Source organism: Neolamprologus multifasciatus, chromosome 22 (assembly GCF_963576455.1).
Source record: "Neolamprologus multifasciatus chromosome 22, fNeoMul1.2, whole genome shotgun sequence".
Taxonomy (NCBI): Eukaryota; Metazoa; Chordata; class Actinopteri; order Cichliformes; family Cichlidae; genus Neolamprologus; species Neolamprologus multifasciatus.
Genome location: NC_140459.1, coordinates 20,282,052 through 20,296,452, shown reverse-complemented (window position 1 = coordinate 20,296,452; position 14,401 = coordinate 20,282,052). Strand labels below are relative to the sequence as shown.

The 14,401-nt window shown below is 43.6% G+C and overlaps 1 protein-coding gene across 1 annotated transcript; it reads left to right on the top strand.

Annotated features, from left to right (window-relative positions):
* The first annotated feature begins 9,240 nt into the window (after positions 1-9,240).
* LOC146493428 (progranulin-like) lies at positions 9,241-12,731 on the top strand. Its single transcript, XM_085148286.1, has 5 exons — positions 9,241-9,364; positions 9,525-9,671; positions 9,750-10,052; positions 10,186-10,359; positions 10,965-12,731. The coding sequence occupies exons 2-4, from the start codon at positions 9,525-9,527 to the stop codon at positions 10,351-10,353; spliced, it is 618 nt and encodes a 205-aa protein (XP_085004412.1). The 5' UTR covers positions 9,241-9,364; the 3' UTR covers positions 10,354-10,359; positions 10,965-12,731.
* Positions 12,732-14,401: the final 1,670 nt, after the last annotated feature.

Below are 14,401 nucleotides of genomic sequence, written 5' to 3'. Positions count from 1 at the left end.
TCATGAAAAATGAAAGCTGAAATTGATTCAGTTTAGTACTTTTCTCTGTATGTTCTGTGATTTTTAAAGGCCTTAAATTCTGTGATATATACTGTAAATGATTTTCACAGAGGTCTTAAAGTAGTTAAATCACTGCAGATAGTCTGGTTGTTTATATTTATATTTTCACATGTTTTTGTGTCTGTATGTCTGTTTGATGACTCCTCTGGGAGATGAGGACACACCCACATCTGTTCCATACTGCAGCCATTGATGGTGTTACAGTTCTGAGTCAGCTTTGGGGCATCAGACGCACACACTGGAAAACCAGCACCTGGACTTCATGCTTCAAGACTGCCTATATCTGTCTACCATGCTGCAGTTGAGTCTAACATACTGCTTACCAGTGTGGTATACAGGCTGTTCTGTAGAAGACAAAACAGGTTTTTGCAAGGAGTGGTGAGAACAGCGGAAAAAAAAATCACTGGCTGCCAGCTGCCATCCATGGAGGAAAACACCAACTCTCACTACCTCAAAAGAGCATAAACGGTTTTAGGGACTGCCCTCAGCCTGTCCACCATCTGTTTGAACTGTTACCTTCTGGGAGATACAGATCAGCCAAAACACACACCTGTAGATTCATAGACTTCTTCTTTTTAAGGGCCATTTCTGTCCTTTCTCTCCTTTGGAGTATAATAACTCAGTTATAGTATTTGTTATTCAGCATTTTTATGTTTGATGTTTTATTTTAAACCCCACTTTAGAGTTGCACTCCTAATGTTTTATTGTTTGGTCTGACAATAAAGCTATTACATTCTATTTTCTTATCTGCGATCAATTTAAAGGATTTTTAGTTTTAACCTGTTTTTTTCTACTCATATTACTATTACTTTAATTACTACTTATTACTTACTATATTATTTTTCCACCCACGATGAACATTTGACTCATTTTTAGCTCAGATGAATGGAAAACACACATTCAATTGCTACTCTTCCTACAGTGTAGATGAGAATTTAAGCAGAGTTCAACACATTGATCACCTAATGCAGCGGTCCAGATGGGTTTATTTCCGACAATATTTTCACGGACCGGCCTTTAAGGTGTCGCGGATAAATACAACAAAATAAAACCAGGACCATTAATAATAATGGATTGCATTTATATAGCGCTTTTCGGGGCCCTCAAAGCGCTGTACAATTCCACTATTCATTCACTCTCACATTCACACACTGGTGGAGGCAAGCTACAGTTGTAGCCACAGCTGCCCTGGGGCAGACTGACAGAAGCAAGGCTGCCATATCGCGCCATCGGCCCCTCTGGCCATCTCCAGTAGGCGGTAGGTGAAGTGTCTTGCCCAAGGACACAATGACCGGGGCTCGAATCGGCAACCTTCCGGTTACAAGACGAACACCCAACTCTTTGAGCCACGATCGCCCATTACCAAAAAAAGATTTATTCATAACACATGGGAAAAGACCCAGTGAAAGGTGAGTTAATGATAAAAACGATAAAAAAGAACAATAAAAACCCTGGAAACCATAAATTTCACACCCGAGCATCAACTCTCGTGGCCCAGTACCAAACGACTCATGGACTGGTCTGTGGCCCGGGGGTTGGGGACCGCTGACCTAATGTGTCTTCACCCAAACTGTTATCAACAGCAGTGTCATATTTGTCATTTCACAGGTGACAACCTGTGAATTGTGACACACTGTGAACTGGATAGCTATTTGAGTATGTGACCAAAGGAACAATGGGAACTGTCCCTGCTGCCTCAAAAGAACATGAGCCAGTAATACACATTTGAAGAAAAGACATTATTCCCATGCTCTTTGTTCCTGTACCTCAACGGAGAATATAGAGGGCATTCACAGCTGTAGCACTTTAAACCACAGAAGCCAAATTCTCAGTTTCATTTTACCAAAAAGAAATGTATTTGACCAGATGTTTAAGTTGCCCTGTCTCTCACACTGTAGGCCGAGTCCGTCTTTCTTTCTTTATCTGATTAAAAGTCATTTTTAACCAAAGCATGCCGGTGTTTTATGTTCAACACAAATCAAAATAAGGGCTTCTCAAAGAGAGCACTCCAAATCTCTTGAAATGTTGCACACAACGCTACACTAAACTAACCAGCACCACTTGATGTAACAGTACTTTAAAAAAAGAAAGGTTAGCTAAGTTCCTTCCTCCTCATTTTCATGGCATGAGTAATACAGTTTCAAACCACAGCCTTTTTGTCCCCTGGGCACTTTTTTTATTATCATGTGCCAAGAAACATCCACAGTTGTGTAGCCCCCAGCACAGCATCACTACTACAGGCAAAATAAAAATGTAATATCCTGCAGTGTGACATTGAGTAAATCACTGTAAACGCAGGTTGTTTGTTAAAATGTTTTTTTTTGGCCAAGTGGGTGTTCGTCAGCATCCTTGTGTGAAGTGCAGGGCAGTCATGTCAGATTTCTTGACAACAGCTTTTGTGTAGAATTTGTTAAATTTTGTTTATTTAAAGCTTGTTTATTTATTAGGTTTAGTTTTTGTATTGTAAATTATGTATTGGCAGCTCCTTTCTTAAAATCAGCTGAGGACAGGGTAAATCTGGTGGACCAGAGGTCACTTGCTGTGTCATATGATCACGACTAAAACCACACCTTACAAGTTAATTGCAAAATAAAAGAATGACACAGATTTCACAATAGCTGATTGCACGAGTAACTAAACATGCCTTTAAATTGCTGAACTGTTCCAGATGCCCCAAGCTGTAACTTTTATATATGTTTTTTAGCATGACCTAATTATTGGACAATTCAGGACAGAGATAGGAAGATATGTAGAGAATTTCCTTAAGAGAGCAATGCCCTTTGCCATCTTGGAAACAATATGCTCAACATGATCAGACTAAAATAAAGAATTATTTAAGTTAAAACACAGTAATTTAATTTTATAAATCTCCTTAACTGAGATCCCAACCAGGCAGAGTTTTCAGTCATGTGACTGACTCACCACCCTGACGGGCAAAACATTACTCCAGTGTCATGACCAATAGTTGAGTGTTGTTGTTTTTTTCACTTGTCTTGAGCCAAGACTGCTTAGATCATCCTTCCATGGAGGAAAAACAAAGATATGAATTTGAGGGACTCGTGTTCCATATTCTGCGTCTGCAGCTTTAAAAAAATCCCTGAAAGTCCCTCACCTTACACTGCTGCTTTGAAAGCTTTCAAAGTACAGACAGCAACATGTATTTTCAGTCTTTATGGGTAAATAATAAACATAATCTTGTGTTTTGTCAACTTGAACTTACAGTTTAGGGCCAGAAAAGTTCTCGTAGCATTAAATTGTCAGATTGGTGTGATTTGGACTGTAAGGCAGGGTTAGGAGAGGTGTGTTCACATGTTGTTGACATACTCTGCACCATTCCGGCAGGTGTAAATAAATGTTGATTTGTGCATCGGATAGCACAGCAACTATCTGGCATTTTGGCTAAGTTAAACTTGAAGATGTTCATAGACTTGAGACACATCGGCGTGTCCCAGGAGCTTTAGCGTAACGTGGAAACTATGGATACATGGGTTCTGTGCCGCAGTGTTAGCCAGAACATTCCCGTTGGCCAGTACAATACATTTAATTTTGGCAATGTTCAAAGCCAGTTTAGTACATTTTTGACCTTGTGACTGCTGGTTGCTGTTGCAGCTGATTATAGAAATTCCATTATTGTGAAATGGTTTTCAGAGACGTGCTCTTTCCTGAAACCAAGAACAAAAAGTGAAGCAGTGAGAAAAAGAAGAAATTCACTGTGAAATGTTCCTTATAATTTCCCATTTCAAGTTACAGTTCAAAAAGCAGTTTTCTTGGATAAAGCGATCTTGTATATTAATTGAAAGTCAAATCAATTGCTAAAATGCAGAATATTTTATAATTTTCTTTGCAAGGCACCATCTCTTGCTAGTGCCACAAAAGTTGGGCACCAGCAACTACCAGTACATATCTTTCTGTCCTTTTTATACATTATTAGTCACCAAGTTGCAGTTCTGAACATAGGACTGAAGTCCACAATTTAGCGATCTTGTACATTAATTGAAAGTCAAATTAATTGCTAAAACGCAGAATATTTTTCTAGCCCTTCCGAGGGATAGATTTTTTTTTAACATCATTTATATTAATAAATAACCAATTTGAATGATTATTTCAGTTTGTTTTTATGTGTAAACTTTGATTGTTGTGGATGTGTGCTGTGGTTTTCAGTCTTTATGGGGCCAAGACCAGTGCTGCAGGTTTAGCTACCAACGACCAGAAGAAGACAAGAAGAACTTGGCTCCAGTCAATAGTTATCTTCATTGTATCTTCAAGACCATTAAAGATAGCAGCATTCACATAATATATATTTTGTTTAAGAAACACAAGAAACTGAAAGTAAGTACGATACAGTATTTGGTACACACACATACCCACATATATGCATGCCAAACATTCTGATGTTAAATAACCGTCAGTAACCAACAGGGTTTTTTTTTAAACATCTAGTGATAGTTGTAAACACAAGCGTCTGTAAACCTGTAAGCATAGAACAAAAGGAAAAAAAAAACAATACTCACAAAACCTGTAGTTTTCTGCTCTTTTCTCTGCAGTAACAAAATTAAGCAATAAAGCATCTGCTGCCTGTCACCTAACAGCTCTTCACCTACATTTCGTGATTTAGTAATATGTGAGCTGGATGAGCTCCAATTTTGATGTAACTAAAAAAAATTTGTCGTAGTGCCTCATAATTCTAGTAACGCCTTTATATACAATAATATTTTGCTGAAAGTAGAGATACATTTATTTTTAATTTTATGACTTTTTTTCCCCAAGTGTGGAGCTGAAACAATGGGAACTGCTAATGTCGCAACAAAACACACACCAGTGTGACATTATTTCCCACACTGCTCATTTCACTCTGGGTGGCTCCAGTGAGGTATTTTTATATTTAAATGAAAACATTATGGAGAGTCGGAGATAAACATTTTGCATCTTTAGCATGAGTTTGGACCTTTAATGCATAGTCTTGGGTGCTTCAATTTGTTCTCAAAATGTTCTCATGTGGTATCCATCCATCCATCTTCATCCGCTTTATCCGGGGCCGGGTCGCGGGGGCAGCAGCCTAAGCAAAGAGGCCCAGACCTCCCTCTCCCCAGCCACCTCCTCCAGCTCATCCGGGGGAGCACCAAGGCGTTCCCAGGCCAGCCGAGAGATATAATCTCTCCAGCGTGTCCTGGGTCTGCCCCGGGGCCTCCTCCCGGTGGGACATGCCTGGAACACCTCACCCAGGAGGCGCCCAGGGGGCATCCTTATCAGATGCCCAAACCACCTCAGCTGGCTCCTTTCGATGTGGAGCAGCAGCGGCTCTACTCTGAGCCCCTCCTGGATGGCCGAACTTCTCACCCTATCTCTAAGGGAGATGCCAGCCACCCTTCGGAGGAAGCTCATTTCCGCCGCTTGTATCCGCGATCTCGTCCTTTCGGTCACTACCCACAGCTCGTGGCCATAGGTGAGGGTAGGGACGTAGATCGACCAGTAAATTGAGAGCATTACTGCAGCTGCAGCCCCAATCCGTCTGTCGATCTCCGGCTCCCTTCTCCCATCACTCGCGAACAAGACCCCGAGATACTTGAACTCCTCCACTTGGGGCAGGACCTCATCCCCGACCCGGAGTGGGCACTCCACCCTTTTCCGGCTGAGAACCATGGCCTCAGATTTGGAGGTGCTGATCCTCATTCCCGCTGCTTCACACTCGGCTGCGAACCGCTCCAGTGCGAGCTGGAGGCCCTCACCCGATGAAGCCAACAGAACCACATCATCTGCAAAGATCAGAGATGAGATCCTTAGGCCACCAAAGCGAAAGCCCTCCGCCACTTGGCTGCACCTAGAAATCCTGTCCATAAAAATTATGAACAGAACCGGTGACAAAGGGCAGCCCTGGCGGAGCCCATCACCCACCGGGAACGAGTCCAACTTATTGCCGGCAATGCGAACCAAGCTCTTGCAACGGTTGTATAGGGATCGAATGGCCCGTAGCAATGGGCCAGACACCCCATACTCCCGCAACACCTCCCACAGGACACCCTGAGGGACACGGTCGAATGCCTTCTCCAAGTCCACAAAACACATGTAGACTGGTTGGGCAAACTCCCATGCACCCTCAAGTATCCTCGAGAGGATAAAGAGCTGGTCCAGTGTTCCGCGACCAGGACGAAAACCGCATTGTTCCTCCTGCATCAGAGGTTCGACTAGCGGACGAACTCTCCTTTCCAGCACCCTGGCATAGACTTTCCCGGGGAGGCTGAGGAGTGTGATCCCCCTGTAGTTGGAACACACCCTCTAGTCCCCCTTCTTAAAGATGGGGACCACCACCCCGGTCTGCCAATCCACGGGTACTGCCCCTGATCTCCACGCAACATTGCAGAGGCATGTCAACCAGGACAGCCCTACAACGTCCAGAGCCTTCAGGAACTCGGGGCGGACCTCATCAACACCAGGGGCTCTGCCACCAAGGAGTTGTTTAACTGCCTCAGTGACCTCGCCCCCAGAAATTGGCGGGTCATTCCCCTCATCCCCAGACTCTGCTTCCTCCTTGGAAGACGCGTCAGTGGGATTAAGGAGGTCCTCGAAGTATTCCATCCACCGCCTGACAATTTTCTCAGTCGACGTCAGCAGCGCTCCGCCAGCACTATACACAGTGCAGGCAGAGCACCGCTTTCCCCTCCTGAGACGCCTGACGGTTTGCCAGAACCTCTTCGAGGCAGTCCGAAAGTCTTTTTCCATGGCCTCTCCGAACTCCTCCCACACCCGAGTTTTTGCTTCAGCCACTGCCCGAGCCGCATTCCGCTTGGCCTGTCGATACCTGTCGGCTGCCTCCGGAGTCCCACAGGCTAACCAAGCCCGATAGGACTCCTTCTTCAGCCTGGTGGCTCCCTTCACCTCTGGTGTCCACCATTTGGTTCGGGGATTACCACCACGGCAGGCACCTACCACCTTGCGGCCGCAGCTCAATGCAGCAGCTTCGGCAATGGAGGCGCTGAACATGGTCCATTCGGACTCGATGTCCCCCGCCTCCCTCGGAATGCTGTTGAAGCTCTGCCGGAGGTGTGCGTTGAAGATCTCGCGGACTGGGGCCTCTGCTAGTCGTTCCCAGCACACCCTCACTACGTGTTTAGGTGCACCAGGTCTGTCCAGCGTCCTCCCCCGCCACCTGATCCAACTCACCACCAGGTGGTGATCAGTTGACAGCTCAGCCCCTCTCTTTACCCGAGTGTCCAGAACATATGGTCGCAGGTCTGGTGATACGATTACAAAATCGATCATCGACCTACGGCCTAGAGCGTCCTGGTGCCACGTGCACTTATGGACACTCTTATGTTCGAACAAGGTGTTCGTTATGGCCAAACTGTGATTAGCACAGAAGTCCAATAACAAAGCACCGCTCGGGTTCAGATCAGGGAGGCCGTTCCTCCCAATCACGCCCCTCCAGGTCTCGCTGTCGTTACCCACGTGAGCATTGAAGTCTCCCAGCAGGACAACAGAGTCTCCAGGTGGAGCACCTTCCAGCACCCCCCCCCCCCCCCCGCCCCCAGGGACTCTAAGAAGGCTGGGTACTCCGAACTGCCACTCGGCGCATAAGCTCAGATGACAGTCAGGACCCGTTCCCCGACCCTAAGGCGCAGGGAACAAACCCTCTCGTCCACCGGGAAAAACCCCAACGTACCGGCAGCAAGCCGAGGGGATATTAGAATACCCACCCCAGCCCGCCGCCTCTCACCAGGGGCAACTCCAGACTGAGACAGAGTCCAGCCCCTCTCCAGGAGACTGGTTCCAGAGCCCAAGCCGTGCGTAGAGGTGAGCCCGACTATATCTAGCCGGTACCTCTCAACCTCACGCACTAACTCAGGCTCCTTCCCCACCAGAGAGGTGACATTCCATGTCCCTATTGCCAGTCTTGGCAGCCGGGGGTCAGTCCGCCAGGGCCTCCGCTCCTGGCCGCCACCCGGCACACAATGCACCCGACCCCTATGGCGCCTCCTGCGGGTGGTGGGCCTGCGGGAGGATGGGCCCATGTCTCCTCTTCGGGCTGTGCCCGGCCGGGCCCCATGGACTGAGGCCCGGCCACCAGACGCTCGCCCTCGGGCACCCTCCCCGGGCCTGGCTCCAGGGCGGGGCCCCGGTAACCCTATCCCGGGCAGGGTAAACTGTTCCCTCTGTGTTTTTTTCATAGGGGTCTTCTGAATCGCTCTTTGTCTGGTCCCTCACCCAGGACCAATTTGCCATGGGAGACCCTACCAGGGGGCAAAAGCCCCCAGACAACATAGCCCCTGGGATCCCTGGGACACACAAACCCCTCCACCATGATAAGGTTGCGATTCACGGAGGAGTCTCATGTGGTAGTCCATTCAATAATTGGCTGCACCTATTTTTAATTGGAGGGAACTATCCTTAGCTAGTTAATCTTTTGGAGCAACAACAGGCTCCCAATACATATTGTTCTCTTTTTTCAACGCAGTAGATTAATGGTCACCAGGGACTGAAGTTCACACTTTTTTTTTTTAGTTTTGTTCCCCCCCCCCCCCCCCCCCCCCCCCCAGTGTCCTGCACTCACCACCATGCTAGCCCTCTACAAGTTAGCCGCTGTGCTAATTACCTAAGGTCTTCCATTGCTATATGAGGCTGTTGTACTGTTGGGCTGTGCGATGACTTTGTCATGAACTGCTATCAAAACACTTGGAATAGTTAAGGCATACTTAAAAGTCATCCCTTGCTGTAATTGTTGTAGATATGTGATTTGATTTGAGATTTTTCTGTAACCAAGACCAGTGTTGCAAGTTTAGCTAGCAATGGCAAGAAGTTGAGAAGTCCGGTTAGAACCCTGGTTATCTTCAGGGTTCTAAGAAAGACAGGACAGGAGGGGAAGAAGAGGTTATATACAAACGTAAGGACTGCTCAGCAACTGTGATAAATAGTACTCAGTAGTTCAATCTCTGCTCCTACATATTGAAGAATGTCTGTACTTTTGCCAGCTCTGTTGTACTTTGATCAATAGGTGAGGCTTACAGACCTACTCCTTCTTTATTGTGCATACACAATCATGTCATATGAGGATATGTGGAGACTGTATATTAAGCTGAGTAATTACAGCAGTTAAGTAGTGGATTTGAACTTCTGCAGTTCCAGAAGTTTTCAAAACCTGTCTGTCTTAATATGAGAGTCATGAGATAGAGGGGTGTTACGTGATGTTAATCTTTCATTCTTACTCAGTGGGAGTGTCTGACTTGTACTATATAGAGCTGTGTGTGATACAGCAGAAGGGAAAGTGTGAAAGGCATCACAGGAAGCTGCTGAATTTCTTCACTGCCTAAAGGTAAGTGATTAAAAGAAGTGAACTTTTTTGTAAAGTGTTTTATGGTTTAGTTGTTGCTACTAAAATTGGACTTTAGTGTGTCACATTAAAGTTACAAAGTCTGACCTTTTTAGTTCAGAAAGAAAAAAGTCTGCAAAGTCATGTTGATTCTGTCTTCCAGATGTTGAGGATCAGTCTGTGTTTGTCATTCGGTGTGTTTCTGTGGGGATTTGCTTCATGCTCTATGTGTCCTGATGGGAGTACTTGTCCAGACACCGCCACCTGCTGCAAGACTAATATCGGATATGGCTGCTGCCTATATCCAAATGTAAGTCAGAAACTTTGCCAGTGCAGTAACTTGATTGTTGGTTATTAAAAAGCTCTGCTCGTCTTACTTACTTTGCAGGCCATGTGCTGTGCCGACCGGGTCCACTGCTGCCCGTCAAGATATCGCTGTAACATGGTTACCATGAATTGTGAGAAATTAGACCAGCCGTGGCTGACCATACCCATGGTGAAGAAGGAAGCTGCAGAGAAACCAGCCCCCCCTGAACTGCCTGGAACTCCACTCCAGGAGCTTAAAGAGAGCCACGTCCCAGATCAAATAAAGACTTCGGTGGTCTACTGTGACAGTTACACCTACTGTCCTGATGGCACTACTTGCTGCAGACACCCGCAAGGAGGCTGGACCTGTTGTCCCTACTCTCCTGTGAGTCAGTCTAAACACTCTTGTGCAATAAAACACATGATTTTAATAAAATTCCCTTTATCTTCCACTGAGATGAAGCAAGTTTGCAGCTATGATAATTATTCTTTTGAGAGACTAAAAGTGTTTCTTGCAGGGCAAATGTTGTCTGGATGGCTACCACTGCTGTCCAATTGGATTTGACTGTGACCGAACCTACCAGCACTGTGTGAGGGAAAAACTCACATATCCTTTCCTCCGCAAGCCAGCACTACCTTCAGGACCTGCGTCCTTCATCCCAACTTCAGAGGACAAAGAAAACTAGAAGAAGGTAGGAAACGCCACATTCTAACTACCTTCACATGTGGAAAACATCCTGGGATAATTTCACTGCATGACTCACTGTTCAGATCAATTTTAAAGGCTACAGACCTTTTTTGTTTACTGGTGTTTTATCAAGTCATGTGATACCAATGCAAAATCCAAACCCTGTGGGGATGATATCACAGAGAGTTATTACTGACTCATTGGCTTTCTTCAGCTCTGAGTATTTTTTCTTCATAGTTTTGCAGCCTTGAAAGATTTTAATAAATCCAAAGTACACTGGCTTCAAACATGCAAAGAGCATGTAGCAACTAAATAACCACAAATCTCCCACAGAGAAATTAATATTTTGCGTTGATTCCAGTTCAGTGTCAGCAGTAGAGCTTATTTCTGCTGCCCCTTAGTGATCAAATGAGGCAGAGAGTTACAATCTGGCTCGATCGAAGAGCAGCAAAAATTGCTTTTTACAGCCCGCCAGGTTTCAGTTTCTCCTTCTCTAAACATCTCACACTGTGATCTGAAGGGGCAACTTAAATAGATGCTGTTTTAGAGTACACAAAACATTCTGACCAAAATATTTTGTTGTAACTGAACAATTTGTAATCATTTCAGGGACACAGGAAGCAGATTTTCAGCTGCTGTGACTAGAGATGTACCTGCAACCCCTCTTGCGTTATGGTAACACATGCTGAGATGGCTTTAAAGTCCACTGTGATAGATTTTTTTGGTTATTTTTGTTAAAAATTGTCCTAAAATTCTTTTTGCCATGCTAAAAATAGTACACAGGTGTAAAAAATTGTGAAAATTAAATCTTATACTTTCAAATGAATATTTAATTTCTTTTTGTTTTAATTTGTCAGAAGGTTCAATAAATCCTCCACTTTCAGAAAATTTTAATTTTCTGGCAATTATTTCATGGATGAAGCTAATGTTACTGCATATTTTATAATGGAGAGTCACCAATTATTGCTTTAGTAATGGAAATGTGCTTTTTATCTATTCCATTGTCTTATATTGCCCCTGTGACTGAGTGTCAGTGAGTATAGACCAGCATGTTGAATTTAAGGTAGTAAGGTGAAAGGCTTCGGATTTGTTTTATGGTTTCTTCCTTCCTTTGTGTACTTTTCACACTTGACCAATAAAAATAGCATCTTCTTCCAAACTGGGTCATTGAGTCATTCATTTATCTTCTTTTCACATCACAGTCTGAGTGCCCATGAACACCACAGCCTGCTCTACACCAGTCCAACATAATGAATTACAGCTTTATCACAATACTTCATTAAGATAAGACTTTGAAGTTGATGAACAAACTGAAAAAACAAACAAACAAACAAAATAAAACCTTGTTGGTCTTGCCAGCCTAAAAAGCTTCCAAACTGCAGATCCATTACTGTTAACTTATTCCATGTTTTGGTCACTCTTCTAGAAACGGGCTGTTTGCTGCTGACACCTAGTGTGGAAAACACAGAACAACATCACAGCAAATGGAAGAATTCTGTCCCCCATTTGCAACATCGATATTTGAGTTGGAGCAAATATTTATCTTAGATTCCTCACGTGGTCAGAAACTATGAGTGGAGCCTGGTGTTGCTAGACAGGTTATCCACATGAATATGCATATCATTAGGAGGGTTTGGAATAAACCCCAGAATACTCAACAACGGCACCATCGAGAGGCTGTATCACAACCTGGTATAGCAGTTGTAATGCTCTGGACCACAAAGCTGTATGGAGGATGGCCAGATATGCACATTGTATCACCAAGTCTGAACTGCCAGCCATCCAGGACCTCTACAGACAGCACTGTAGGAGGAAGGCCCAGAGGATCTTCTTTAATCCAGCCACACACTCTTCAAGCTCCTGTAGTCAGGTAGGAGTGTACATGAGCCTCCACACCCGCACCGGCAGATTCAGGGACAGCTTTTACACAAAAGCCGGAGAGTGATCAGGAGACGAGAAGGTATTTAACGAAATGAGTCATCCTCGCTTTGTCGCTTCATTTTAAATTGCTTCATTAAATCACTTAAATATGTTGTTTGACAGAAGTGCATTGTTAATTCTTTACACTTTATCATTAGGTGCAACACTGTTTATGCCATGTTTTACATTTAAGGCCACGTTCAGTTAAATTCACAGCACGGAGTAAAGTGATGGAGATTATAGGCTACCTTTTTTCAGTCACATAGAAACACTGAAGGGCATGTTAAATAACTGAAGGGTCCCTCTAGCTGTGTGCGGTGGATAGCTTGGCTTTGTCTGACACTAGTGTACATTTTTAAAAGAAATATTTAAAAACTATTCATATATTTATGCATTTATATTGTATTTTCTGTGACGATGAGTGGTTATTGAATTTGTAATCCCCTATTATAATCATTAAGACAAATAAAAGTTCAGCTAAAACATAAAAATTTAAATTAGCATTTCTAGAGAGCTTTTCTACGCACTTTCAAAGTGCTTCACCTCTCCATGCCTCAGCCATCCATTCACACACACAAGTACACAATACAAGTGATTTTTTTTTTCTATGTCTAAGCACTTTTTACACCGAAGTTTCACCCACAGACTGATGGATGTGCGAGGGACAACTTGGACGTCAGAATCTTGCCCAAGGACACAGACAGTAAAACTAAACTGAAACAAGCAAGAACACACTGGAACCTCACTCAGAATAAACCGGAAAAAAGACAAAAACAATTCCAAATGAAATAAAAATTTAAACTGTGACAAAGTAGGCGAGAACACATTTGCTAACACACAATTTAGTCTTGTTATTATTAGTTAGCATTCTTTTTTGCTTTGATTTAGCCATATCTTATCTTCATTCTGTAGTTTGCAAACATTTACTGTCCCAGGTTTGCTTATGGTTTGCAGATTAGTTAAAATAACATCCACTTTGACAAGTTTTGTTAAGTTAACATTAGCTTTATTGCTTAAACTGTTAATTTGTTTTTATTGTGTGTGAACTTACCTTACTTACGGACGTGCTGCTTCACTTTATGTATTCATATCTTCCTGTTTATTTCTGATGGATGGAACCAGGTAAAGAGGGGGAAGAAAACTAGGGATTTGTTTGCTTCAGTTATGTATGTATTATTGAAAAATGTAATGGCTACACTTTAATAGTGTGTTTTGTTGGTGGTAAAAAACAGCATTAATAAATGGATGATTATAATATTCAGTCTTACCCACTGTATAAAAAAATCCTTTAGAGACTATTTGTTTGGATCGATTGAGAGTATTTAAACAGAAGAACTCAGTTGTTCAGGAGGAGAAGACCAGGTCAGCGTAGCTTGGTGCACTCAATATTAATTTTGGTTGTTTTAAATTCAGTTATATTTATTTGCACAACCTTAACATTTGAGTTTTTGATTTGTGGAGGTTTTTGCAAAAATAATTTTAGTCACATTGTTTGTTAAAAAAACATCACCTGCTACAATGGACAGCATCTGTTTTCTGCTCTTCTTCAGCCACTTTTGTCATGTCCGTGACGCAGTGATTTTGTGTTTGGTGTATTTATTGTTATTATTTTCATTATTATTTGTGGGCTGTTTTGGGATGGTTTGTGTTTTGTGTTTTAGATACTGGGTTTCTGGGTTTGTGCTCCCTCTGTTGGTCCCTGGTGTTAGTGTTCCCCTGTCTCGTCAGGTTAATCAGGTCCAGCTGTGTCTCCCACCTGTGTGTGTGATTTCCCAGTGTCCCTCTGTGTATTTATAGGCTGTGTCCCATTTCAGGGTCTGCACGCTTGAAGTACGCGCACTACGCGTACTACGTACGGTGCGTACTATAAGTACGAGAAGTGAGGAAGTGAGAGGCTTGTGAAATGGGACAGTCTAGCCTTCGTCGCGCTGTTCAGGTTGCCTAGCAACCATGATACTAACCGCGAGAAACACGAGATTGTGTGACATAAATGAAGGAGAAAAAAATGTTTTGTTGGTCATTCATTTTTGTCATGACATCACTTTGATTAGTTGAGTATCTGAGGCTGAGACCACAGGACTGTAAAACATGATTGTTGAGCTTCATTTCTGTACTGAACAGTCATT

Coding starts and splice junctions, on each gene's coding strand:
- LOC146493428 (XM_085148286.1), top strand. CDS start 9,525: ATGTTGAGGATCAGTCTGTGTTTGTCATTCGGTGTGTTTCTGTGGGGA. Junction 9,672..9,749: donor GCTGCTGCCTATATCCAAAT/GTAAGTCAGAAA, acceptor CTTACTTTGCAG/GCCATGTGCTGTGCCGACCG. Junction 10,053..10,185: donor CCTGTTGTCCCTACTCTCCT/GTGAGTCAGTCT, acceptor TGTTTCTTGCAG/GGCAAATGTTGTCTGGATGG.